Source organism: Macrobrachium rosenbergii, chromosome 12, assembly GCF_040412425.1.
Source record: "Macrobrachium rosenbergii isolate ZJJX-2024 chromosome 12, ASM4041242v1, whole genome shotgun sequence".
Classification (NCBI taxonomy): Eukaryota; Metazoa; Arthropoda; class Malacostraca; order Decapoda; family Palaemonidae; genus Macrobrachium; species Macrobrachium rosenbergii.
Window position 1 is genome coordinate 81007777 of NC_089752.1, and position 27329 is coordinate 81035105.

Below are 27329 nucleotides of genomic sequence, written 5' to 3' on the forward strand. Positions count from 1 at the left end.
TAAACAATTACCGTAGTTATAATACAAATAACGTTAAGCAGAATAGGACCGATATATTTTTACATTATACCCTTATTCGTTAAGGATAAAAGATCGGCAAGGAAATATACTGCTAAATTTAAGCTGCAAGTTGTAGCTGAAGCTGAGAAAACAATGTTCAAGCTGCTAATGACTATACTATTATTATTAAAATAGTTTAACCAAACCACTGAGCTGACTATCGCTAATGACTAAATTATCGTGCATCGGCAACATGGATGAAACTCTACTGTTTTAGTCCAAACTACTGGGCATGAAAGAACACATATTACTGCTATTTGTACGCCAATAATCGATAAACATGTAAAGTTCGTATTATGATGAAATCAGGTGAAAATAGCGAATGGAATCTTGATTTTTTTTTTTTTACACAAAAACATGGCCCCAAACAGCCAACGTCATCTATCAACGAAAAAAATAGCTAAATTAATTTCACAACAAAATGTATTTAAGTTATATTTGGACATAAAAACACTTTGTATAATGAAAAAAACCTTGTCCCATATAAATACAGTATCCAGAGATTCATTCATGCTAACTAGACGCAAGAAAAGCAATTTTAACTGAATTAAATACAGCGAAATAAACTTACCGCATAATTGATTTCCAAACCAAAACATTGATCACAATTTATAATACATAAGCAATATAAGAACATATACAATATTAGTGGACACAGTGAATTAATGCATAACATTTTAAAAGATCCATGGAAAAGATGCATATTCGTTATGTTAATGTTTGTATAATACAATATGTGAATATAGAGTACAGTATAATGTAAGCTACGCTACCGTATATATGTATACAATATACCATAGTGTAGGCTAAGCTAATTCTTGTTTGTTATTCAATTTCTCTTTGTATTGAATTATAATTCACTGCATGAACCTTCAGAATTAGCCGATATTAATAATTACTATACCGTGTATGTATAGAGTATACTTTATAGTGTTAGCTAAGCTACCTATATATACACATGGTGGTACCGAATACCCTAGTGTAGGCTAGGCTAACATATATGTATACATGGTGGTACCAAATACCCTAGTGTAGGCTAGGCTACCATATATGTATACATGGTGGTACCGAATACCCTACTGTAGGCTAGGCTACCATATATGTATACATGGTGTACCGAATACCCTAGTTCTTCCTTGGACTGGTCGGTACCGTTCTCGGCTAGCACTTTGCAGGGCCTGCGTTCAAATCTCCGGCCGGCCAATGAAGAATTAGAGGAATTTATTTCTGGTGATGGAAATTCATTTCTTGGTATAATGTGGTTGTTCCACAGTGAGCTGCAGGTCCCGTTGCTAGGTAACCAGCTGGTTCTTAGCCACGTAAAATAACTTTAATCCTTCGGGCCAGCCTTAGGAAAACTGTTAATCAACTCAGTGGTCTGGTTAAACTAAGGTATACTTAACTTTTAAACCGATTACCCTAGTGTAGGATAGACTATATTCGAGATATGTTTTTTCCAAAAAGATGGGGTTTTTGAAACCTAACCCCATCCTAAGTAGGATAATAACTGTATAAGCATTTTTAGTTTTTTTTTTTTTGTGTGTTTGAACTATCAAAATATGCAGTTCTAAGTGTTTTTTGAAGGGTTCTAAGTATTCACGGATTTTAGCTATTCCAGGGGGGTGTGTGGTGTGCATCCCCCGCAAATATGGGGGGGTTTCCAGTACAGATTTTCACTCTTCTCTTCATGTGGATTAATTTTTAAATATACATAATCCTGTAGTATTTTCACAGAATATACTTGCTTAAATCTACACTCTTGTAATTCAAATTCTAAGTTAAACTTTCTCTTTATAAACTCCATACATGCACCTGGTAATGTTCAAGCATCTGCTTACAGAATTTCAAGAAGTATCCAACCAATGACTATTCAATATTTCTAGTAAATTCCACACTGTACAGTATATTATTATTATTATTATTATAGAAGTAGTATCTGACCAGTGACTATTCAATATTTCTAGTAAATTCTACACTGTACAACAACAACAACATCACCATTATTAACTCTATTCATATGGAACAAGCCCACAGGGGCTATGACCTGAAATTCAAGCTTCCTAAGAATATGGTGTTCATTAGAAAGTAAGAGAGGGTAAAGGGAAATGCAGAAAGAGGAATCTCACTTATTAAAAAGAAAAAATATATCAATAAATTAATATGTAGAGAGAAATGTATTAAAATGCAAGGAGAATAGCATCAAGGTAGTAATGCACTGCATCTTCACTTAAACTTTTCAAGTTCCAATTACACAACATCCTCAAGGAGACTGTTCCACAGCCCAATGGTGTAAGAAATAAAGGGCCTCTGGAACTGAGAAGTTCAACAGCAAGGCACATTTACCGCACATTGATGCTGTTGTTCAGCGAATCTGGTTGCTCTCAGCAGAAAAAGGGGATCAAGGATCAATTGTAAATTTGACAGATCTCTATTAAAATACAACTTATGAAAAAGTGACAAACGAGACCATTCGTCAATGGTCCATTCAGGCAGTTTCACCAGCACTGCTTGCAATTAAAAATAGTAAACAGTAACATTTTCAGTAAAAGAAGTTTTTCATATACCAAATAAAACACATGTTGCTTTATGAACATTGTAAAACATCAAATTACACATGCATACCCAAACCTAAAACACTTCCTTTTACTCCTCACTATTTCAGGTGACTTAACATCACAGCTCTTCCCAGGATTGTGTCCGTGATTTTTAACCCTTTAACGCCGAAGCCCAATTTTCAAAAACATCTCCCGTATGCCAGCGGCCTCCGAGAGGTAGTGCCGAAGCGGAAAAAAAAGTTTCTTTCAAAAAATCACAGCGCGCTTAGTTTTCAAGATTAAGAGTTCATTTTTTGCTCCTTTTTTTCTCATTGCCTGAAGTTTAGTATGCAACCATCAGAAATAAAAAAAATATCATTATCATATATAAATATTGGAATATATGACAAAAAAAAAAAAAAAACTCATATATAATTGTATACAAATCGCTGTAAGGAAAACGGTTGAAGCTAATGAGTTAATTTTTTTAGTTGTATTGTACACTAAATTGCGATGATTTTGGTATATAATAGATTGTAAAACGATTAAAGCAACACAGAGAAAATATTATCACAAAATGATGCATGAATTCGTAACGCCAGCTGACGTAAAAAAATTTTTTTCAAAAATTCACCAAAAATCAAAATATTGTGCTAGTGTCTTTCCAATTGTGCCAAAATGAAGGAAATTGATTGAATATTACTAGCCTGTATGTTTTTTAGCTTACAATTGCATTTCTGAACATTTCGATCGAGTTAAAGTTGACCGAAGGTTGATTTTTTTCTATTTACCGTTATTTCGATGTAAATATAAAAAACTGTGAAGAGCTAAAGGAATGATATAATTTTTGTTGTATTCTACATGAAATTGCGCACATTTTGATGTATAACACTTTATGTAACGAATAATATGAAACGACGAAAAATTACGGCAAGCTGACGCAAGAAATGACAGGATTTTCATCGGAGTTCGCGCGTGCGGAGCGGAGGAAAATTTTTTTTCAAAAATCCACCAAAATTCTAAATATTGTGCTAGAGACTTTCCGTTTGTTGCAAAATGAAGGTAAATGATTGATTGTTACTCGAATGTAATAATTATGGCTTACGGATGCGTTTTTCGATCATTTCGGTCGAGTCAAAGTTGACCGAATGTTAAAATTCACTTTGGATGCTGGGTCCTTCTCCAGCATCCCAGTCTAAAACTCGCCTCACACGCTCACTTCCGACAGGCAGTATGCGCCTTTCACGGTCCTAACGCCTTTATGACATCTCTGCAAACGTTCTGTTGCAGCACGAATACGCTAACACTCGCAAAAGTTCAACAAAACACGTCTGCGTCAAAATATTGCTCTCGCAAGGTGCTGATCTGATGCTCTCTGATGCGAGATGGGGGAAATTCGCGCATGCGCATCTGGGTGACACTCAGAAACAAAACAACAGCTGGATCCGTGAACTCCCAGCATCCGCCGAGGTAGCTGGATTTGAAATCTTCCGCAAACTAGGCCTACAATTATTTTTCCGCGAATATTTAAAAAAGCATTTTCAGTCGACGCGTTTGCAACGTCCACTCGCATTCGACAGACAATTTTGGACGACGTTTAAAACGTCCAACAGGCGTTTAAGGGTTAACAATGTGACCTTAACTCACCATTTCATGTATTTCAATGTTTACCCTTATTTAAGCACCTTTTGTGAATACACCAACAAGAGTTTTTGTTACCTTCCCCAGCAGGACTACACAAGACAATTACTTTATTTCCTGGTTTTCAACCTTTACTAATTATTTCTGTTGGGCTGCCATATATGGTAATTTTGAATGAAGAGTAAAACACCGCTATTGCACAGTTTATTCCTTGTTAGTGACATTTAAAAATATTAAGAGGCATAATTTTCAAGGTAGACTAGATTCAGAAAATCCACACAGCACAGGCCACAGCTCAGGAAGAGAGATGCATAGGTGGCTTTCCCTCTTACTGTCCGGTAAAGATCAATGGATCTAGAATTAATTTCTTCGCCCACTGTTTTAGCAAAACAAACCACTGACTGTTGGACATATTTGGGGCCACTAGGTAGGTAGTTCTGTTGAAGTTTAATGATCTGTTAACCTTAAAAAATCTGTAGGAGGAAATAGGAAAATGCCCCTCAAATATTCCCATCCTCTATAATGCACTACCTGCTATTGCCTATAGTCCCGGTCTGAAGGTGAGGGTTCTCTCGTAAAGTTCAGGGTTCTCTTATCAAACAGGGCCACTTCCACATGTGGAAATGCACAAGAGTGTGTGCTTATATAAAACAAAACCTAAGGGCTATTAAAGTGTCACCTCAACTTAACAGCAGCTTGGGGGCCGACCTCTTTTGGTAACCGGTAACTAACAAAATCAATGTCATAATGAAAATTAGCACAACCTACACAATAGTATAGTAATAATTCAATAGCTAGTATTTAATAGCCTATTCTAACTAGTTTTTTGTACCGATTTACTGATTCAAATTTAAATTTATCTACAAATTGAATTGCTTCTGACAATGTGTACACTGTACCTATTTATGCTCACAATGTGTCTTAACCCTTAAACGCCGAGCCTCTTTTTACTAAAGTGTCTGTCATACGCCGGCAGGGTTTGAGAGTTAGCGCCGAAGTGGAAAAAAAGTTTTTTTCAAAAAATCACAGCACGCTTAGTTTTAAAGAATGAGAGTTCATTTTTGGCTCCTTTTTTTCTCATTGCCTGAAGTTTAGTATGCAACCATCAGAAATGAAAACAAATATCATCATCATATAAAAATCTTGGAATGACAGCGCAAAAAAAAATTTCATATATAATTGTACACACATCACGCTGTGAGCAAAACGGTTAAAGCTAAAGTTATTTTTTTTTTGTATTGTAGACTAAATTGCGATGATTTTGGTATATAACAAATTGTAAAATGATCAAAGCAACACAGAGAAAACATCACAAAACGATGCATGAATTCGTAGCGTGCAGACGTAAAAAAGTTTTTTTTTAAAATTCACCATTAATCGAAATACTGTGCTAGAGACTTCCCGTTTGTTGCAAAATTCAGGTAAATGATTGAATATTACTAGAATGTAGGTAAATGATTGAATATTACTAGAATGTAGGGGTTTTAGCTTACAATTGCAGTTTTCGACCATTTCGGTAGTTAAAGTTGACCGAAGATCGAATTTTTTCTATTTATCGTGATTTATACGAAAGTATTTCAAAATTGATAAAAGCTACAACCATGAGTTATTTTTTGTATTCTACATGAAATTGTGCACATTTTCATATATAAAACTTTATGTAACAGCTACTAGAAAACGGTGCAAAAATTACGACAAAGGGAATAAAAAAATTCTGAGATTTTCAGCAGTGTTAGCGCGCGCGGACATAAAGAAAAGGTTTTTTATAAAATTCACCATAAATCAAATTACTGTGCTAGAGACTTCTCGTTTGTTGCAAAATGAAAGTAAATGATTGAATATTACTAGAATGTAAGAGTTTTAGCTTACAATTGCATTTTTCAACCATTTCAGTCAAGTCAAAGTTGACCGAAGGTTGAAATTTTGGCACTTACCGTGATTTATACGAATATATTTCCAAACAGATAAAAGCTACAACCATGAGTTATTTTTTGTTGTATTCTACATGAAATTGCACACAATTTCATATATAAAACTTTATGTAACAGCTAATAGAAAACGGTGCAAAAATTACGACAAAATGACTAAAGAATTTCTGAGATTTTCACAGAGTTAGCATGCGAACGTACGGAAAAAGTTTTTTTCAAAAATTCACCATAATTCGAAATATTGGGCTAGAGACTTCTCGTTTGTTGCAAAATGAAGGTAAATGGTTGAATATTACTAGAATGTAAGAATTTTAGCTTACAATTGCAGTTTTCGACCATTTCGGTCAAGTCAAAGTTGACTGAAGGTTGAAATTTTGGCACTTATCGTGATTTATATGAAAATATTTCAAAACTGATAAAAGCTACACCCATGAGTTAGTTTTTGTTGTATTTTACATGAAACTGCACACATTTTCACATATACAAATTTATGTAACGGCTAATATAAAACGGTGCAAAAATTACGACAAAGTGACAAAGAATTTCTGAAATTTTCAGCAGAGTTAGCAGATGCTTTCTTTTGGGAGAAGAAAGAAATTCACGCATGCGCAGCTGGGTCACGCTTGTAAACAAAACAACTGCATGATCCGTGAACTCAGCAGAGTTAAGAGAGCGCGGACGTAATGAAAGTTTGTTAAAAAATTCACCATAAATCAAAATATTATGCTAGAGACTTCCCGTTTGTTGTAAAACGAAGGTAAATGATTGGATATTACTAGAATGTAAGAGTTTTAGCTTACAATTGCATTTTTCGACCATTTCGGTCAAGTCAAAGTTGACCGAAGGTTGAAATTTTGGCACATTGTTATTTATATGAAAATATGTCAAAATTGATAAAAGCTACACCCATGAGTTATTTTTCTTGTATTCTACATGAAATTGCACACATTTTCATATATAAAACTTTATGTAATGGCTAATAGAAAGCGGTGCAAAAATTGCGACAAAATGACTAAAGAATTTCTGAGATTTTCAGCAGTTAGCTGATGCTTTCTTTTGGGAGAAGAAAGAAATTTGCGCATGCGCAGCTGGGTCACACTTGTAAACAAAACAACAGCATGATCCGTAAACTCCCAGCATCCCTCAAGGCACGCTATTTAAAATTTTTCGCAAACTAGGCCTGTAAGTATTTTTCCGCGAATATTTAAAAAAACTTTTTGTAGTCGACATATTTTACGTCCACTCGGCACCCGACATAATTTTTGTCGACGTAAAATACGTCCAGTCGGCGTTAAAAGGTTAAATATTTTAACAATATAACACCCAGAGAGAGAGCCTCTGTCTACTGTCCAACAAGCACAAAGTATTTTCATTATTTTTACTGGGCTCGGGGAAGTCTGTTAAATCTGCTAAGGTTAGGTCTGTTAAGTTGAGGTGCAACTTGTCAGTTTTACTAGGGTATCACACTTGTGATCCAACTAAAGCTTGCCTCTCAAACTTACCTCGTGAACTTCTGCCTTCGTCTTTGGCTTGTTATCTTCTCGTCTTGGAATCCAATTATTTCCACGAAGGTCAATCACATCCATCATTAAAAACCTAACTCTACTGTTTGTTAGTCGATCGGAAACTATTTTCTGCATTAGCTTGAACTGCTTATCCAATTCCTCCTGCAAAGAGATGTTTTTTGTTAAACCACAACACACAAATACTTCACTTAGGATCTATTTTTTAAATATTTACCTGTACATTACATAGCTTTAACTACCACTGGCACAGAAGTAAAAGCTATGCAATGGAGGGGTAAGGTAATTTCAAAAATTAAAATTAAATAAAAAAACAATTTCAGGTGAAAAAACTTGCAAAATATACCTTTGGTTTAAGCTGCTGAGCACACTGAGTCTCCAAAATTTTTCCAATTGTTGTTAAAAGCTTACAAAGACACTCGAGAGACTCTTCATCACGTTTCGTCAACAAAGTACCTATAATGCGCATCATAATAGGCGAAGTCAACATGCGCAGCTTATACAATTCACCAATAAACCTAATATTTCCAACAGATCGTTGCCTCAGTTTAGTCTCATCATACTCCCATTTTGCTTGTAGTTCTATCTTCTTTTCAGTCTGAAAATAAGGGGAAAATGCATATTAACATGAACTTAAACCAGTGGATAAGCCAAGATGGTAGATAAAGAATGAACAAATCATGAAATTTAGGCTAAAGAGTACGGTAATAGAGCACTTATGGCCAATGGACACTTAAGACAGTGAAAAGACTGACTCGTCAGCAAGTCAAGAGATCCAGAAAATTTGTGAGATGAATTACAGACTTTATCATGAAACTAAGAAATTCCCAGATGTAGTAAGAGAATAAATTTAGAATTTTGCTGTCGTACATGCACTCTACTTAGATGATCTTTGGAGGCTGCTTAGTGAAAAAGCATCACAGTTTCGCCAAATCAGGCATGTATTCACTAACTCTTCATGAAGCCAATTCAATGAAGAGTCCCTTGTTTCTTATTTAGTACAAAGAGCACCAAAAATGCCTTTTCTCCTTTACGACCTGTTTTCAGCTGATTTAATAAATGTTAACACTTGTATTTTTGTTTTTTTGCCAACCAGTATTAAATGGTGTGTGTTTAAATATAAATAATTTAATTTGTACATTGTACTTCTTTACTGTATGTTCAATGCCATTCTTACTTGAAGAGAATGCAATTTCTTGGATAAATTCTTGCAACTGTAGGCTAGCCAAGGTCCTGGGGCAGGGCACTTCAAATACTCAGTTGTGAATATCACTATCATCAAGCAGTTTAATCAGACAGTTAAATACACTCTACCTCAAAGGATGCATAATGTGAAAAGGAATTTTGATACCAAAATGTCATTTTTATAATAAGTTTTATATATACTTACCAAATAATTACATAGCTAAGTTTCTACTTTACGCAGCAGCTCAAAATTCAAAATTGGTGCTAGCGCTCTTTGGTTTCGGGTGTAGGTATACAGCCCTACCCATTTTCAAGGAAGAATAGGTACAACGTAGCTAAAGAGCTCAATTTGTTTATGCTCTATGTCCATGAGAGGGGAGGAGGGAGGGCTCTGTTCATGTAATTATTTGTTAAGTATATATAAACTTATAATGTCATTTTTATATAAGTAACTTACCAAATAATTACATAGCTGAATCCCACACTGATTGGAGGTGGGATGAATGGACACATACTACTCCAAAAAAATTCTGATACAGAGAAGAATTTGGAATAGAGAGTTAGTTGGCATCTTGAAATGCTATAATCTTACCTGGTGAGGGAGCAATGGCAGATGGGTACTGCCTCTGGTTGAAGCTCCTCTCAACCTGTAGCAGCGTCGCGGTAGAGCCAAGGATCACCTCTACTTGAGTGGGTGGTTTGCAACGTAGGTGGTTTATTGCAGGTTGCCAAAGCTTACAATCCAAAAGGGACACAATGTGTATATGCCCTTGGCCTGGGCACAGTACACCAGAAAACAAAGACCAGATAATTTTAACCTACACCACCACAAAATTTTAACCTAAACCATAAAAACACGGATTGGTGACACTCACAACTCATTCACTAGACTTCACAGGAAGTGCTACTATCCTTATTCAGGGAGTGTGGATAGTGGAAAAAAAGGCGTTCCTCCTATCCTTCATCCCCCAATACCATGCCAGCTGCAAAGAACAGACCTAAGGTACTGCATTTCTCTTATACAGTTTCAATACCCTGTAGGTATAACATGGCAAACACTGACTTGCACCTCCAATTTTGATGTTATTGCAAAGTTGATGAGAGAGAGGTTATGTCTGAAAGCCAAGACGTCACCACTGCTCTTATTTCACGAGGCTTTACTTTGTATAAGGGTAGCAAATCATCTTGAACTCCCGAATGTGCTTCCAAAATCACAGATCCTAAAAAGAAATGTTAACACATTCTTGCATGGACGGCTGGGGTCTTTCACAGAACACCAAAGATTTGAGGAGGAACCTCTACGACTTTTGGTTCTTACAAGATATACTCTTAAGGCTCTTACAGGACAGAGGACTTTCTCTTGATCGGATGGACCGAGTACTTCAGACAGGCTCTTGATTGAAAGAGAACGAGGCCAAGGGTTAGTCAGGTCCTCATTCTTGGCCAAAAAACTGAAAATCAGTGAGTATACAGCATTGCCTTGAGAAAAGCCTACCCCTTTTTATTGATGGCATAGCTCACTAGCTCTCCTAGCTGTAGCTGGTGCCATCAAGAATAAGGTCTTTCAGATTCTAAGTTAGGATGATTCCAAAGGTTTAAACCAGTGACTCTGTTGGTATGGAGGGATGATTCCATATTATGTGAGATTATACTGATTTGAAGTTTGTTACTGAGGTTTTATTTAAATTAGGATCACAAAAATAAGATTTGGTCCCTATAGATGAGCCATTTAAGGACCTTATTATTATAATGTACAAACATAAATAATTCTGGGATCAAGTTTCCTCTGAAATCTTGCGTTTTTACTTGTCCTGGAACAACTTCCTTATTTAAAGGGGTTGGTTTAAACGGTGGTCCTGACAGCCATTTTGACCACATCCAAGTTCCAAACAACTTCCAAAGGTTTTGCTTGCTTACTAGTACTAAAATACTTCATTAAAACGCTGATGTCTTGATTTGAAGACAGGTCCACTCCTCTATTCCAAGCAACTTCCGAAGGTTTTGCAAGATAGGGCCGAAAACTTCTCCGAGCCTACTGAGTAGGCCATTAAGCTGATGGGAGAGGTTACAAAGGGAGGTTTCTCCCTGAAAGACATTCCTGTTCTTCCACTCAGTCCAGAAATGAAAAAGTCTTCCTCCCACTGGAACACGGAGGACACACGACTCACTTTCGAGGTGCTGGTTTGTTAACAGGTTTCTTGGCTGGTCCGGAAGTTCAGAGGTTGGCTCTAGGTTGGGACTGGAAATGACTTCTATTACTTCGAAAGGGCTGTTGTTGAAAAGGCGACGATGTCCTAGCAGATGTGGTAGTTGCAGTGGCTTGTGCAGGGAACCTAGTCCTTTTGGTAGATTGAGCGAGAAGGTCCTGCTTCGATTTCTTCTGGAGCTCAACCAAAACATGTTCCAGGGTGTCCTGTGGGAATAAACTGTTCTTGTCTAGGGGGGGAAAAAGAAGAGAAGAACGCAGAGATGTGGCAACTCCCTTCGCCATAAAAGAGCACCACAAATCTTGTTTCTTAAGGACTCCTATGGTGAAGATGGTCACCAGCTCCTGTGCTACATCTCTTACAGCTTTCAGCGCAAGCCAGAACTGCCAGCCAGTCCAATGCAAAGTTTTCTTTTAAGTCGTACAATCTTCTATTTTCATAGCTAAGAGTCCCAACTGTCCAATCCAGAAAACTGAAGACCTCAAAGACTTTAAAGATGTCTTTAATTAGATGGTCCAACTCTGATGCAGTGAAGAGATTTCTGGCTGAAGAGAGAAAGTGGAACGACACGAAGCATCTATGATACTGGAAAAGTCCCCTTGTACCCTTGAGAGGAGGCAGAAACTCCAAAGGACGGAGCTTCTCCAGTTGCATACGACATATACTTCTGCCGTATCAAGCGAGAGGGCAGCGTACAGAAAACCGCTTTCCCAACATCTCTCTTTTCTGCTAACCAGTCATCCATATGGGTGAATGCTTTCTTCGAAGATGAAGATAAAACCATACGCGGTAGTCTTGCAGTACCTGGAGGTTGCTGCACCAAGAAAGCTGATCCTGGAGACTAAGGAGAAGCTGGAGAGAATAAAGGGTAGCAGAACAAGAAATACCCGAGCAGCACCAAGTAGTTCGATGTAGGTTGCTCCTCTTCTACTGGTTCCTCGGCGGAGGAAACGGGTGATCCTGGAGGGTCCGCGGGTTCTTGAGCTACCAGAGCTGGCTTTTGAAGAAGGCTCAGAACTTTGTCAAGTCGGAGTTGAAGTGTCGCCAACGACGGATCTTGGGCAACTGAAGAAAACTCACCCGAAGATTCAGGTACTGGAAACTCTCCTTGTGGGGCCACGTAGATGCTGGAAGTTGGGTAAACTTCAAGGTAAGTGCCCACAGACACTGGGCGCCCACTCACTGTTGGAGCAAACACTGAATCTTTCGAGGCCACTGCACTCCTAGCGGACCCTTGGGGTACAAATGATGGGCGCTCAGTGTTTTGACATTCAAACACTGAACAATCATACACGGAATCTTTCAAATCGGAATGATAAGATACTGGGCACCCAAGAACTGGAAAAGCGGACACTGACCGCTCATGCGATGGGCGCTCAGACGAAATGCGCTCATGCGATGGGCGCTCAGACGAAATACGTTCATGCGATGGGCGCTCAGACGAAATACACTCATGCGATGGGCGCTCAGACGAAATGTGCTCATACGATGGGTGCTCGGACAGTGGACACTCGAGATGATAGCTCAGAACTTAATGATCTTCTAGTGGGTGCTTACACACCACACTACCAGACTCTGGGCGCTCGGACACATTGCGACGACAAACTGGACTGGCAAACACTCTTTTGGGGTCGGAACACACTTTCGCAACTGAATGGGTGCAAGAATCTTTCACTCCCAACTCCCAAAACTACACAAAGGGAGAGGGCTACGTTCCCTCTCTACAGTTTGCTTATGAGATAGGGGTGAATCTGTTTCCAAGGAAGCGCCCAGCCTTTTCAATGGCCTAGAAACTTTCGTAAAACGATCACTGCGCTTCTTGGTTCTGGGAGAGTCTGAATCACTACATGACAGGGCATATACATCCATCCAGGCACCTTTCCAATGGTGTTCCTCGGCAGCCTGGAATTGGCGGACAACAGGTTTGGACAAGGCGACAACTGCTCATGGGCAAACCCCACCGACCTCCCTTGGACTGCCAGTTTGCTTCCTCCCAGGTAAGCAAGGTATGTTTAGCAGGGACTTGGTCTAGGAGCATCAGTGGGACGAACAACTGCAGTGTCAGTGGAGGGGGGGCTGTTCGTCCCACTGTTAAATTTGTCCATCAGGACCTTCACAGAATTCCCAATCTGGGAAACAGTATTCACAAGCAAATTAAATTTCTGATCTAACCGAGCTTCTAAGCTGGCAATGGCATTGGGTAAAGGAGTGACAGGAAAAGCTGGAGGACTGGAAATGGGAGAAAAGGCCATCACAGGTGTTGAAGGGATAGACAGAACAGCAATATCAACTCCTGGGGAATGAACTGTACTAGCAGAAGCCTTAGCTTTAGCCCTAGCTGTAGCTTTCCTCAGTCAGTCACACTGTAATTTATCTAAGTGTGTTTGAAAGGTCTTCCACTTCCCTTATCTCAGTCCTTACATTCCTCACAATTAAGCTCAGGAGAGCAAGTTTGCTCCATGCAAGAACTGCATACAGTATGAGAGTCATATTTTGCTGAAATGAGTCTAGTTTTGCAGCCTTTGCTGCAATACCTAATGCCAGACAAACTAGAGTCAGACATAATAAGTCTAAAGTCCAATCAGGAAAGTCACAATCAAAAAAATACACCAGAATTCTAGCTAAGCCAAGTAGTTAATCTACCAAAAACAAAGAGTACTTCACCAAAAGACGATCTCTGACCATTCAGTGAAAATGAATCAAGAGCTGCTAATAACCAGTGTTAAGTCATTAGCCAGCAGAAACAAATTGAGCTCTTTAGCTACCTTGCACCTATTCTTCCCCAAAAGTTGGCGGGGCAGTATACCTACACCTGAAACAAAAAAGTACTACTGCTAATTTTGAATTTTGAGCTGCCGCCTAAAGTAGAAACTATAGTTATGTAATTATTTGGTAAGTTCCTTATATAAAAATCCAATGTTTAAACATTTCAATGAAGTTTGCATGGTTTCAAGTACATTTTTAGGTGTGAGACAAGCTGGTCTGGAATGGAATAGAGCGTTACATTTTTAGGTGTGAGACAAGCTAGTCTGGAATGGAACAGAATATGTCATTTAGGCACAAAGGCATGCACTGGGACCCAAAGGGTCATTCAGCACTATGATGGGAATGAATGAAAATGGAAATTATATGAGTTTAAAATAGATATTCTAAACAGCAATGTTTAAAAAGGTAAAATCGACGAATTAATAAAAAAAAAAAAAGACAAATCCATATAAAATCAGATATTTTTAAACAACCACAAGCCTTTAAAACACTCAAAACAGGGCCAACATCAACACTGTCTACCAAAATTTCAGTCATGGTTTTCCCATCTAGAGGGTACATCCGGCTCTCATTTACATACCTGGTACAGTGAATCAGAATGTGCCCAAATGTACAAGGGCTATCACAGTGAACACAAACTGGAGCACTACTACCATTTAGAAATGTGTGTCAGGCCTACAATGCACCTAATCAATAACTGCTTATAATACCAGAAACAAACAATAAGCTGTAAAATTGTTTTTGTGCAATGTAAATGCAGTAAGTTCAAGATTTGGTATTCAAAATAATATAAAATATAAAAGATACTGGTTAAAAGAAAGGCAGTAATAGTAGAAAATTCAAATTTCAAGTTTCATTCTGTTAAGAAGTTTGAGAATATACACTCATTTATTATCCCACAACCATTAATATCCAGATTTAAGTTTTGCATTAAAGAAACTTATTAACCTATAAATACTCCAACACACTATAATCTATACACTGAGTTTCTCAAGGTTTACAGTTATTATTTTTATAACTTAAATCTCTGAGAAACTCAGAAAGAACTGAGGATTATGATGAATATCATTGTGAATGTAATAGTAATATGATTAAAAGGTCACCAACATGAGGGAGTTGTTGATCAAGTAAAAATTGTAGTTAAGATTGAAAGAGGAAGGATCGAAAGGATGATGTAGACACTCATTCCCCCGTTTAGGCTGTTACACCAATATATCAATTTGCAAGATGAAATAATAGTTGTACTGAGAATAATGGTACTTATAATACAAACTGCTGTTTTACTTTAACTTTTCATATTGCATGTATTATTGTCATGTTATTATATTACAAAATATGAACACAGCTATCAAGTGTAACTTGCATTCTGGTTTTGTTTACATTCTTAAAATCATCAGCCGATTGCATTTTACCAACACCATCAATGTTTTTAATTGCCGAATGAGACTTAATTCAGAGAAGTTTCTTTCGTATATTATCAAATCTGGGTTTAAAAATTGCAACTACTTTATTTATAGATGCAGTAAATTAAATGAGTACGTGTGTGATTTTGTCAGTTAAAGACATTGCTTTTACCTCCAAATCATTTTGGAGTCTGCTCATCACTCATTTCTTTAGCCTCAGATATAATACTAGCTGCTTGAAGTTAGTGCCATACATTCTTAACACTTCCTTCTCCACTGAGTGGCAGATGAATAAAAATGTATTTGATTTTTATTTATGGAATTACATTGAAAATTAGCAAGTTTTTAACATGACAACTGTAGGGCAACTCTCAGTAAACGTGTGTTACCTATGGTAACTACCATTGGCAAATAATTTTTAGAGACGAAAGCAAAGTAAATCAGTAAAGAAGCAGTAACAATAACTCAGGGATGCTGCTAAGCGAGTGGTGTACCGAGTAAGAGCGCCCAATTTCAAAAAACAGTTCGGCACTCGATCTGGAAGCAAAATCCCTCAAGTTGATATTTCCATTTCGCACCGATATATCCAAGAGTATGATATACCACAGTCCGTTATCTATGTGCACTACTGTATTTGTATATAATTAAAGTTATTTCAATTTAAGTTATTCTTTGTCCCCCCCAACAAAAAATTTTAAAAATCAGCATTTCTGAGGTTTGAACAAATTATTTCTATTTACATTATTTTAAACATGAAAAACTGATTCAGGTCACAAACATTTTGGGTTACGAACTGTGTCTCAAACTAATAAAGTTCGTGAACCAAGGTGTAACTGTACCTGCAAACCAAACGGCTTCCAACAGTGTTTTCCACCTGTACCTACTTTTGCTTATAAGATGTGTGAAGCACTGTAAACTTAACCCATATCGAGAGAGAGAGAGAGAGAGAGAGTGTAACACTAGATTAATGTACAGTATTGCATTATGTACAGTACAGTACAGTTCTGCATTAATAATGTTAAAAGTTGAGAGAGAGAGAGAGAGAGAGATCACAGTAAGTGCATATTTGCATATTGTTTCCTAACAAGATGGACAAGGAGGAAGGCATTTGTCAGAAAAGCATCAGTCAACATGAAATATGTTTGTTTATTCGCTCATCCCACTTCCTCACAGGTACAAACAAGAAAACCTTGTATTGGTCTACTGTCCAATACACCTACTGTACTTAGCACATTTCTCCAAGTACAAAGTATTTTTACCATTTTTATTGGACTCAGGGGTCAAAGTAACAAAATCCATTAAACTGAGGTTCCAGTATTATATCTTAAAAACAAAAAAAATTATTTAAGAACAAAGAAAGATTCTGATATAAAAATCCCAACTTAAGTTTATGTTTCACATCTGTAGATCTGCTCCGAGTATGGAATGTTAAACTGAAGATTAGGGACAAACTGCTGCAGAATAGATTTCCCCATGAATAGAATTATTATTATAGGAGATTATTTCCAATTACAAACTTGAGTTCTAACAGGGAATTATTTCTCCTTAACCCCTTCTTCCTCTGGGGTTTGCAGAAGTATAAAAAAATAAGCTTTTTAAAATGTTTCACACTTTCTATAAGATTATGTGCAGTACATTATTATTATTATTATTATTTTTTTTTAGTACTTTGGAAGCTACTAGACTGAGATATGACACGTTTACCTTCTCAAGTTAACTCATGAACCAGTTTCTGAACTTTCTCAAAATCTAAATATAAATTTTTCCTTTTCTTTTTATCTACCGAATTCATTAGTTTTTGTATTTATTAATCTGACAACTGAAGCTGTCATAAAGCTAAACAAGACACTGCTATCAACTAACTAAACACTCATGAATGAAAGGATGGAAAATGGGAATACATCTAAGAACTAGCAAAACCAGGATCACAAAAACTAACATATTTTATGGTAGTGAACAAGTATTCTCCTATTTGTAAATAGTTCATGGTAATGGTTCATAATTATACTAGGGACAGTAAGGTTAGGGGTTTACTATGGATCAGGTATTTAGGTATTTACTACAGGCCCTAGCTTTCGCTTTAGATACTTTGTGTGTATATCTGTGAAATCATAAGACAAAGACAGAGCATGCACAAAAGGGATACAACATCAGATAAACATATTACTGTCATTACTTCTTCATATTGTTTAGGCACACATTCAGTAAAGGACAGTAGTAAGAACAGCCAGCAGCAATGCAGAAATGTTTGAAGTTTCAGTTGATTTACATACAAGCTTGGCACTTGGCTATTTGTACTGGTTATGGATGTACTCAGTGAAGGGATGGGGAATGAAAACCTAAGGGAACCGTTATATGCACGTGACCTGGTGATTACAGCACAGACTGAAGAATAATTCCAAGGATACGTGTGGGGTCACAATCTCTTGGATAGGGTGGTAGAAAGGTCAATGCTGGGATAAAGGATTTAGACCAAAGGCCAAGCACTAAGACCTACAAGGTCATTCAGCACGGAAACGGAAATTGACAGGAAGTATTGCAGTTACACTACAAATCAATTGTTAGGAGAGGGTGGGGAAAAAAGGATGGAAGAATAAGAACGGAGATACAGTAAGCAGAATGAAAGGAGTTGCAACTAAGGGCCAAATGGACACTGCAAAGACCCTTAAATCATGCAGTCACTGACAACACTAACCCCCTACAGAGATAGGGAGGACAGGCCCTATGTATTAGATAAAAGCAGTGCAAATTTTGTACATGGAATTTCAAATACTTGGTACCTATTTTAAGCCATGAAGGAGGGTGTGAAACTGAGGTTGAAAGAAGGATAAAAAAGCAGCTTGAGACACAAAACCGAGGGAGGTGGCAGGGTAATGTATGACAAATGAATGCCAAAAACAATGATAATACAGATCTACTGCACTGTAATTAAGAAGTGTTGAAGTCAAGCTGGAGCAAACAGAAATGAGGATGCATAAGCAACTCCCGCCAATTATATCAGCGTTCCAAACAAAGTTTGAAAAAATATATCTTGGATGTGTCGAAATTTAAGAGATTAAAGCTTTTACAGTGTTTTGGTAAGGCATTATAATGAAATAAAGGGAGACTTGGAGAAGGGGGTTAAGTGGAGTAAGATGCCTTCACAACAGCAATAGTTAGAGAGGGCATGTCAAGGTAACTGACCCCCTTAGCATAGGGATAGCATTGGGGATGATGTCAAAGTACAGGTTCTGATGTGTTGGAATTTAGTGAGAATAAAAGAGGCTAATAAAAAATGGGCAGGCTAAACAATGTTTGAAATATTAGAGATTTATGACCTGAATATCATAGTAAAATCATAAATTAAGTCTAGTGCAATCCTCATTGCTATACAGACATGAATCTTAGTACAAGATTGCATCCAATTACCTGTATATGGATAATAATCTGGTTATAAAATAGAACTATTACTGAAAAAAAAAATAAAACTATTTTAGAAAAATGTTCAAGGCAAATATCTGAAGTCAGACTGCACATACTTAAATATAATAGTAAGGAAATTTTTGAAGTTCCTTATATAAATGAAATATTGAAAGGGAGACGGAGAATGCTTGGACATTTTTTTTTTTACCTCACACTTCCTTTGCAAAAACAGTACAATGAAATGGATAACAAAACAACGCAAATTTTCTAGAAGTGCAAACTAGTCTACAACACTCATAGAAAGCTATGAGCACTTACTGAAAAATGACACAAAAAGTAAAATTATTAAAACTCACATCAGAGTTGGCTTCAATTTCCTTCATTCTCTGTTTCTTAATTAGCTCCATGTTATCTTTTTCAAATTCCTTCTGACACTTGTTAATTATCAAATTCCTGAACTTAACATCAGACTTTCCATCATCTGTTCCTTCCCCTCGCACTGACATTTTGGATAAAACTTGGCACAAATTGGCATAGGTTGAGGAGAACCCTTGCTCATCCACAGCCTGAAACATATCCCCATGTATTATTAGTATTTGAAATATCACTGATCAACAAATTCACCAACACTATCAATAAACATCTTTACAATTATAGGAAGAGGAAAAAAAGGAAAACTCATCTATGGTGACTGCAATTAAAAATGTACACTTGCATGTTTGTACTTACCTTCTCAAAAATAAGATCTATCACAGCAGAAAGACGTTCAGTTGTATCAATTGGCATCAGTTTCACAGTGCCTACTAACTTTTCAAATTTCTCAGGAGTGAGTTTATTCAAAATACCTCTCATTCTCTTTACAACCTGGAAAGAAAAATTAAATTAATCTCACAAAAACGGAACAAACAAACTCAAACTTACAATATCTACAAAATGTAAACATTGTTACTTGCCTCCTCTGTGGCTGCTTGTTCATCAGATACTGCCTTGTTATCCATGACTGAAGGCTTCCATGCATTTTCTACAGTCTTGAGTTTTGGTTCTCTACCAGCTGATAGGGGAATCACAATTACTTTTCCTGGTCCACCTCGACCCCTACTAACTTGACCACCACCTGGTTCACCTGGGCGCCGTTGCTGACTGTGATTCCTGCCAACACCAGGCCTACTCTGCTGTAAAAAAGCAACCATAATTAAAATTTTTTAAATATTTACAAATTAACCAAGTTAACATTCACAAAACACTGTAACCAAAGAATGGCTGAGTTCAAGCAAAATTAGGAACAATGCTTTAAACTGACAAGACTTACAAGGGCATTTTGTACTGTAGCGTGAAATTAGTTAATAACAAGAACTAATTATTACGTAAATTAACCTAACTTTTGAGTCAAAATATCACACACTCATGGGACTACAAAATTAAACAAAGTAGTTTAATTTTTTAAAAATTTGATTGGTGTAGCAAAGGTCATCATATGAGGAGGGGAGGGCATTGAAACTACTAAGGCATCACTGAATGACACCTTTACTGAAATCGGTGGAAATCAGGCAACCCCTCCAGAACCTGGAAAGTCTGACACTCGGCCTATCCACTAAAGCAAACTTTGATGACCCCCTACAGTGTGGACTGAAGGATGGGGGTGTCCTTGTCAAAAGACAACAAAAGCTGAGCTGCTAAGTTTATCATGTCAGCTAAGGCATGGTAAACTTCACTGGCATACAACCATACTCATTTAAAAACGTGCACTGGATTACAAATAAAAGGCACTTTAACAAGTGATAAAAAATAGGAATAGAATATAATCAATCAAGCTGAAGACATCTGAATACTGAAAGAATAAAGACATGACTGGAAAATCTCACTAGACTTAGGATGGTCATCATTCTTCCCTGCCCAAGGGAAATTACTGCAGAAATTTAGCAATAAAACATTGCAAAAAGATTTGATGCTTATAAGAATGCTGACCAGGCCAGAAGTGCAGAACCCTAAACACTACTGAATCATGTAAAAACTATTTTAAATAGATATGAAATACCTAATAAAAATCAGAGCAGGCAGCCAAAAAAACAGAAGCTAATATGAGTGGCAAAAAAAAAAAAAAAAAAAAATGGGGGTTATAACTTTTTTTTTTTTTTTTTTTTTTTTTTATGGAGTTGCACAAAACATTGATTAGATGCCAAGATGGGGCAAGATTAATGGGCTTGTAATGAACAACTATTAGCATAAAAGCAGAAATTTTGTTGAAGACTGTCATGTTAACTTCACTTTCAAAACGGTAGTAAAACGTGAAAATTTTTCCACTATGATGGATCACCTTACATCTACTAAGATGATGATAATCCTTAAAAACTAAAAAATCTAGGGCAGCCATTACAGGGAGGAAAAAAATAGTCACAAAAATATTAATTCACTATAACTTCCAAAGAGCAATGTAACGTCAGATGCCAGAGGATCATAGATGAGGGAGGGAATATTGCCTGAGTAACCATATTTGGCACATGGATTCTGTGCAGGTCCAACACATCAAGTGGTTAACAGCTACCCTTCAATATTCAGAAGTTACTGACTTAAGACAAAATTTTTTCAAAATAACTGAAATCTTAACATGCTTTAACCCTATCTAAGATGACAATCTGTTCTAAAAAAATTCAGCTATCTCTTGGAACTCATGGGATTCCTCAACCAAGCAAGCATTTTTCTAAATGGGATAAAACTTTCAGGACTGCTACCCAAGGCACAAGTTCCAGTGGCTACTAGGGTCGGAACCATCATAGATCCCTCGCCAACACTATCAAGGTTTTTGCACCAACACTATTAATGTTTTTGCTTTGTAAAAGAATGGGTAGCAGCTAAAGGTACAATACTACTTAACTCTGAAAAAAAAAGATAATAAAATGTGCTTTCCACAAACACCAAATTCGTCATACTACAAATTACAATAATTGGATGAGGTTCAGTCAACAAAGCCTACTTCAACAGTGACCTCAATCCCTTGTACTGTAATATCCCACAGTTAATGCAATGAACTACAATATTTTATGTACCAAAACCAATTATAAATCATAATACTCATTCAGCATACTTCAACCGATAGTATTACAAAGTGTGTGTGTACTAAATCCTAAAAAGTTTGGACAGTACAACCTATCTCAAATTAACTAATACATACCTTGTTGCCAATAACAGCAGGCTTAACATAATCTGGAGTAAAATCTGGACCACCACCAATATGTGATACAGGCCCACGGGGATCAAAAGGCTTGTGCTGTAAAGAAAACCACATGATTTATACAACTATACAATACAATTCCAATACAGTACTGCATTTAGTAATAATTCCCATTATGCAATCTTCACTGCCCAAGAAAAAATCCATTGCAGTACCTGACAACCATACAATATTAACATTCCGTATAAAAAAGGACACCAAATACAAAAGCCATTCTTCAAACATTCAACTAATGATACGAAAAACTAAACATACCCGACCAGGTCCATCACGGACAACCTCCAAATTTGGTAAAGATTCAGGTTTCTTTAACGATAGAGGATTATTTTGCAATTCAAGAAGAAATCTTCGATCATACTGTCTCTTCCCATCAGGATTGAGAGGACTCCACTGATCTGGTTAGACAAAGACAAGATTTTAATTATCTCACTTTTAGAAGACATGCAGAAAGAATGAAGCTTATCTTCATTAATAAAGATAACTAAATTCAAACAATAACTAAAACTTCAAACTTTCAATCACTTGAAAATATCTTACCATCCTTATAGCTATATTTTAGTTGAGGTCTACCATCTTTCTTTTCATCGTCCTCATGTATATTGTTAACTTCAACTTCTACACAATTAATATCCCTTTCTTTAGATGACCTTTCACTCTTTGACTCTTCAGAAGGACTTGGTGACCTTGCTGGCTGAGGGGTGGCCTCCTTTGACGGTGGTTGAGAGGAGGATTGTTGAGATGGAGGGGGGGTTGATGAAGACTGCAACTGAGCTGGCTCTGACTTTTTCTCTAACTCTTTAGAATTTTGAGCTGCCTGTGAACTTGGTTTACTAGGAGGCTGAAATGCAGGTGGGCTTGAAGTCTTCTGAGGTTGGGCTGGCAAGACATTTTCTTCCACATTCTCTCTCGCTGGAGTATTTTCCTCCCGGGGACCTCCCCTACGCTTACCTGATAAGACAGTATATAATTTTTTAAAAATTTATATATACAAACATTTAAGTGTAGCCTACAAATAAATACCTACCTACATACTTACATATTCTTATAACACTGATACATAACTTAAATAACCAAATTAACACACACAAAAAAATTGCAAGTAAATCTTGACCTGCTCTGACAAAGCTTAGCAATTTTTAGAGCACTTTTAAGACTATTTACATAGTGGTGCAAATTTACAATCTCTATGCTAAAGGGACACTACAATCAAACATACACACTGCTGGGGCCAAACAATCCCTAACAGGTTAACAGGTGGGAGGTGGAACATTCCACTTTTTTCAATAAAAATTTTTTTTACATACATTCATATATAGATATACATATATAAAAACACAATATATATAATTATATATACACATTACATACATATATATATATACATACATATGCATATATACATATATATACAATATATATAATTATATACACATATAAATACATATGAAATTTTTTATCACACCGTGATTTACATACAATCATGAAGCTACAAATTTCGCTTAATATCAAATTCATGCTACCTCGGGAATATCTCCTATGGAGAATTATCACCGAAGGGGAATTTATAAGTGATAAATAGATTGGTACTGTTGGGTCGCGATACCTCGACACAGCACTTACCCAGCAACTCCAGTCAACATTACCACTGAGAATTTATAAGTGATAAATGGGTTGGTACTGTCGGGTCGCGGCTCAGTGGTAATGTCGACTGGAGTTGCTGGGTAAGTGCTGTGTCGAGGGATCGCAACCCAGCAGTACCAATCCATTTATCACTTATAAATTCCCCTTCGGTGATAATTCTCCATCGGAGATATTCCTGAGATAGCACAAATTTGATATTAAGTGATATTTTAGTTTATGATTATACATATACATATATACATGTGTATATTATATGTATGTGTATATACTGTGTGTATATGTATATATATATATATATATATATATATATATATATATATATATATATATATATATATGTATGTATATATATATGTATATATATGTATGTATGTATATATGTATATATATATATATATGTATATGTATATATATATATGTATAATATATATATATATATATATAATATATATATATATATATATATATATATAATATATATACATATATAATATATATATATATATATATATAATATATATATAATATATATATATATATATATATATATATATATATATATATATATATATATATATATATATATATATATATATATACATATATATATCATATATATATATATATACATATATATACATATATATACATACATACACATACTGTATATATATATATTATACATATACATATATATATACATATACATATATATATATATATATATATATATATATATATATATATATATATATATATATATATATAATAAATATCAAACCCAGGTCTTTCAATTGAAAGGCAAGGGCTGCCCCTCGCCTACAAGTCAGGTTCCAACTTCTTTTTATGACTAGTATGGCCTAGTGGGTAGCACCCTTGCCTTTCAACTGAAAGACCTGGGTTCGATCCTGACGAGTCAAATTTATTTCTGTTCTACACGTGACTATGTTGATTATTTCTATCTTATTCACTCAGAGGGGACAATTCAAATGATATGCTGTCAACAGGGTCATTGCAAAGTCGGGAAGTTGGGGAAAACACACTGGTATGCAAGCAGTTATATTGCCCAGGTAATCCCTTGGGTGTAGCTGCCCTTAGATTCCAACTTCTTTTATTTCTTGTGTGGCCTAGTGGGCAGTGCGCTTGCCTTTCAATTGAAAGACCTGGGTTCAATCCTGATGTGAGTCAAATTTATATATATATATATATATATATATATATATATATATATATATATATATATATATTGAAATACCTAGTTCAATATGATATTATTCAAATTAGGTTCCAATATATAGTCATATTTATATATATATATATATAATATAATATATATATAATATATATATATATATATATATATATATTGAAAGACCTGGGTTCAATCCTGATGTGAGTCAAATTTATATATATATATATATATATTATATATATATATATATATATATATATATATATATATATATATATATATATATATATATATATATATATATATATATATATATATATATGTATATATATATATATATATATATATATATATATGTATGTGTGTGTGTGTGTGTGTGTGTGTGTGTGTGTGTATATATGTATGTATATGTGTATGTGTGTGTGTGTGTGTATATTCTCTTTAAGCGCCGACCTTTAGATGTCGAGGGTAAAAGAATTATGACATTTTCATGAATTTATCTCATACCTGTAGTATAAGACAACTGCTAAATTACAAAACCATCTGTGTATAGGCTAGCATTTGCAACAACAAGCATCTCAAGAAATATTGGTTATGAAAAGATATTACAAATTCTGTTTTACTTACTGTATCCTTAGAAATTCAAAATACTGTGTATGCTTACATATCATGTGACTTTGGAAGACCTAATTTTGAAGCTAATTTTAAGGGGGTTGCATCATAAACTACACATAAAATTAGCATATGTAATATTCACATATAAGTATCGTATTATAAAATACAAAAATAAATACGCATATTTTCCATGGATCTTTTAACAAGTTATGATTTAATTCACTGTATCTGGTAATATTGTATGTATTCACATTACTAATTATATTATAAATTACAAACATAGCAATCATGCGCCTTTTGCACTGTTTAGGCTTTTGTGAACTTAGACAACAATACCTTCCAGGAATTTTTGTTTCAGCATCAATTCAATTTCCATTTTAAAGATAACCATGGGGGTAAGTTTCGTCCCATTTGCCGTACAAGTTACAACAGTAAAATGTGTTCTTTCATGCCAAGTAGTTCTGGTTAAAATATTTTTCTCTCCAATATTATTTACGGTCGAATTTGATGGCATATCAAAGTTTAAGAGTTTCATCCATGTTGCGATGCACGATAATTTATAGTCATTGGCACTTGAACACAGTTTTCTCAGCTTTAGCTACAACCTGCAGTTTAAATTTAGCAGTATATTTCCTTGCGATCTTTTCTCCATGGCAAATGGTATAATGTAAAATATATCTCAGTAATTCTACTTAACGTCATTTGTAACAACACTTAACAACAACAACAGAGAGAGAGAGAGAGAGAGAGAGAGAGAGAGAGAGAGAGAGAGAGAGAGAGAGAGAGAGAGAGAGTACAGTTCGTTCAGGTTGCCCCAGGGCCCTCAGTGTGAGGCACCTTTGATGTCTACCAGAGAATTGCTAATGCATTTTCCAGTATATTTTGCATCTTCCAGTCTTGGATGGTCTGGGATGCATCTTAGATATTTGTCGAGCTTATTCTTAAACACATCTACGCTCACTCCTGTTATGTTCCTCAGATGAGCTGGTAGCGCATTGAATAGACGCTGCATTATCGATGCTGGTGCGTGGTGGATTAAAGTCCTGTGTGCTTTCCTTAGTTTTCCTGGTATAGTTTTTGGCACTATTAATCTACCTTTGCTTGCTCTCTTTGATATTTTTAGCTCCATTATGTTTTCGGTAATTCCTTCTATGTTTCCATGCTTGGATTACCATGTAGCGTTCTCTTCTCCTTTCAAGACTATATAAATTTCAGAATTGTACTCTTTCCCAGTAGTCAAGGTCCTTAACTACTTCTATTCTAGCTGTAAATGACCTTTGTACACTCTCTATTGTGCAATATCCTTTTGGTAGTGTGGGTACCATATTATATTGCAATATTCAAGTGGACTATGTGACGTACGTTTTATAAAGCATAATCATGTGTTCAGCTTTTTCTTGTTTTGAAGTGCCGAACAACATTCCCATTTTTGCTTTGCATTTTGCCAATTGAATTGCTATTTGATCATTGCATAACATATTCCTATTCAACATCACACCAAGGTCTTTAACTGCTTCCTTGTTTGTGATTGTTTCATTATTAGGTTCTTTTATATGCATATAGCATTCTACTTTATCACCATAGTTCATTGATTCAAATTTATCAGAGTTAAATACCATCCTATTTACCTCTGCCCATTTATATATTTTGTTTAGGTCTCTTTGTAGCGAGTTCTCTATCTTCATCACAAGCAATTTCTCTACTTATTCTTGTGTCATATCGAAACTTCTTACTACCGAGTCCTTAACATTGCTGTCTATGTCTGCAATCATAATCACAAACAGCAATGCAGCTAACACCGTACCTTGTGGTACACGGATACTACCGTAGCTTCATCCGATTTCTCATCGTTTGCAATCACTATCTGTTTTCTGTTTTGCAAAATTCTTTTATCCATCTTCCTACTTTGTCAACAATGTTATGTTTTCTAATTTTTTCGCTAATATATTATGATCTACCTTGTCAAAAGCTTTGCAAAGTCTAGGTAAACCACATCTGTATCT

General features: G+C 35.8%; 1 protein-coding gene across 12 annotated transcripts in view; it reads right to left on the reverse strand.

The window, feature by feature from the left end:
- LOC136843737 (eukaryotic translation initiation factor 4 gamma 1-like) overlaps positions 1-27329 on the reverse strand; it is a 721796-nt gene that overhangs the window by 48757 nt on the left and 645710 nt on the right. For 9 of the 12 annotated variants that reach the window (XM_067112379.1, XM_067112384.1, XM_067112378.1 and 6 more), the window contains 8 exons: positions 22416-22826; positions 22134-22273; positions 21819-21914; positions 19603-19821; positions 19379-19513; positions 19006-19215; positions 8033-8284; positions 7666-7830 (listed from right to left, as the gene is read on the reverse strand). In XM_067112379.1, the coding sequence (XP_066968480.1) occupies positions 7666-7830; positions 8033-8284; positions 19006-19215; positions 19379-19513; positions 19603-19821; positions 21819-21914; positions 22134-22273; positions 22416-22826 (1628 nt within the window). The remainder of the gene's footprint in view (positions 1-7665; positions 7831-8032; positions 8285-19005; positions 19216-19378; positions 19514-19602; positions 19822-21818; positions 21915-22133; positions 22274-22415; positions 22827-27329) is intronic. The other 3 variants (XM_067112380.1, XM_067112377.1, XM_067112385.1) reach the window with 1 other exon arrangement.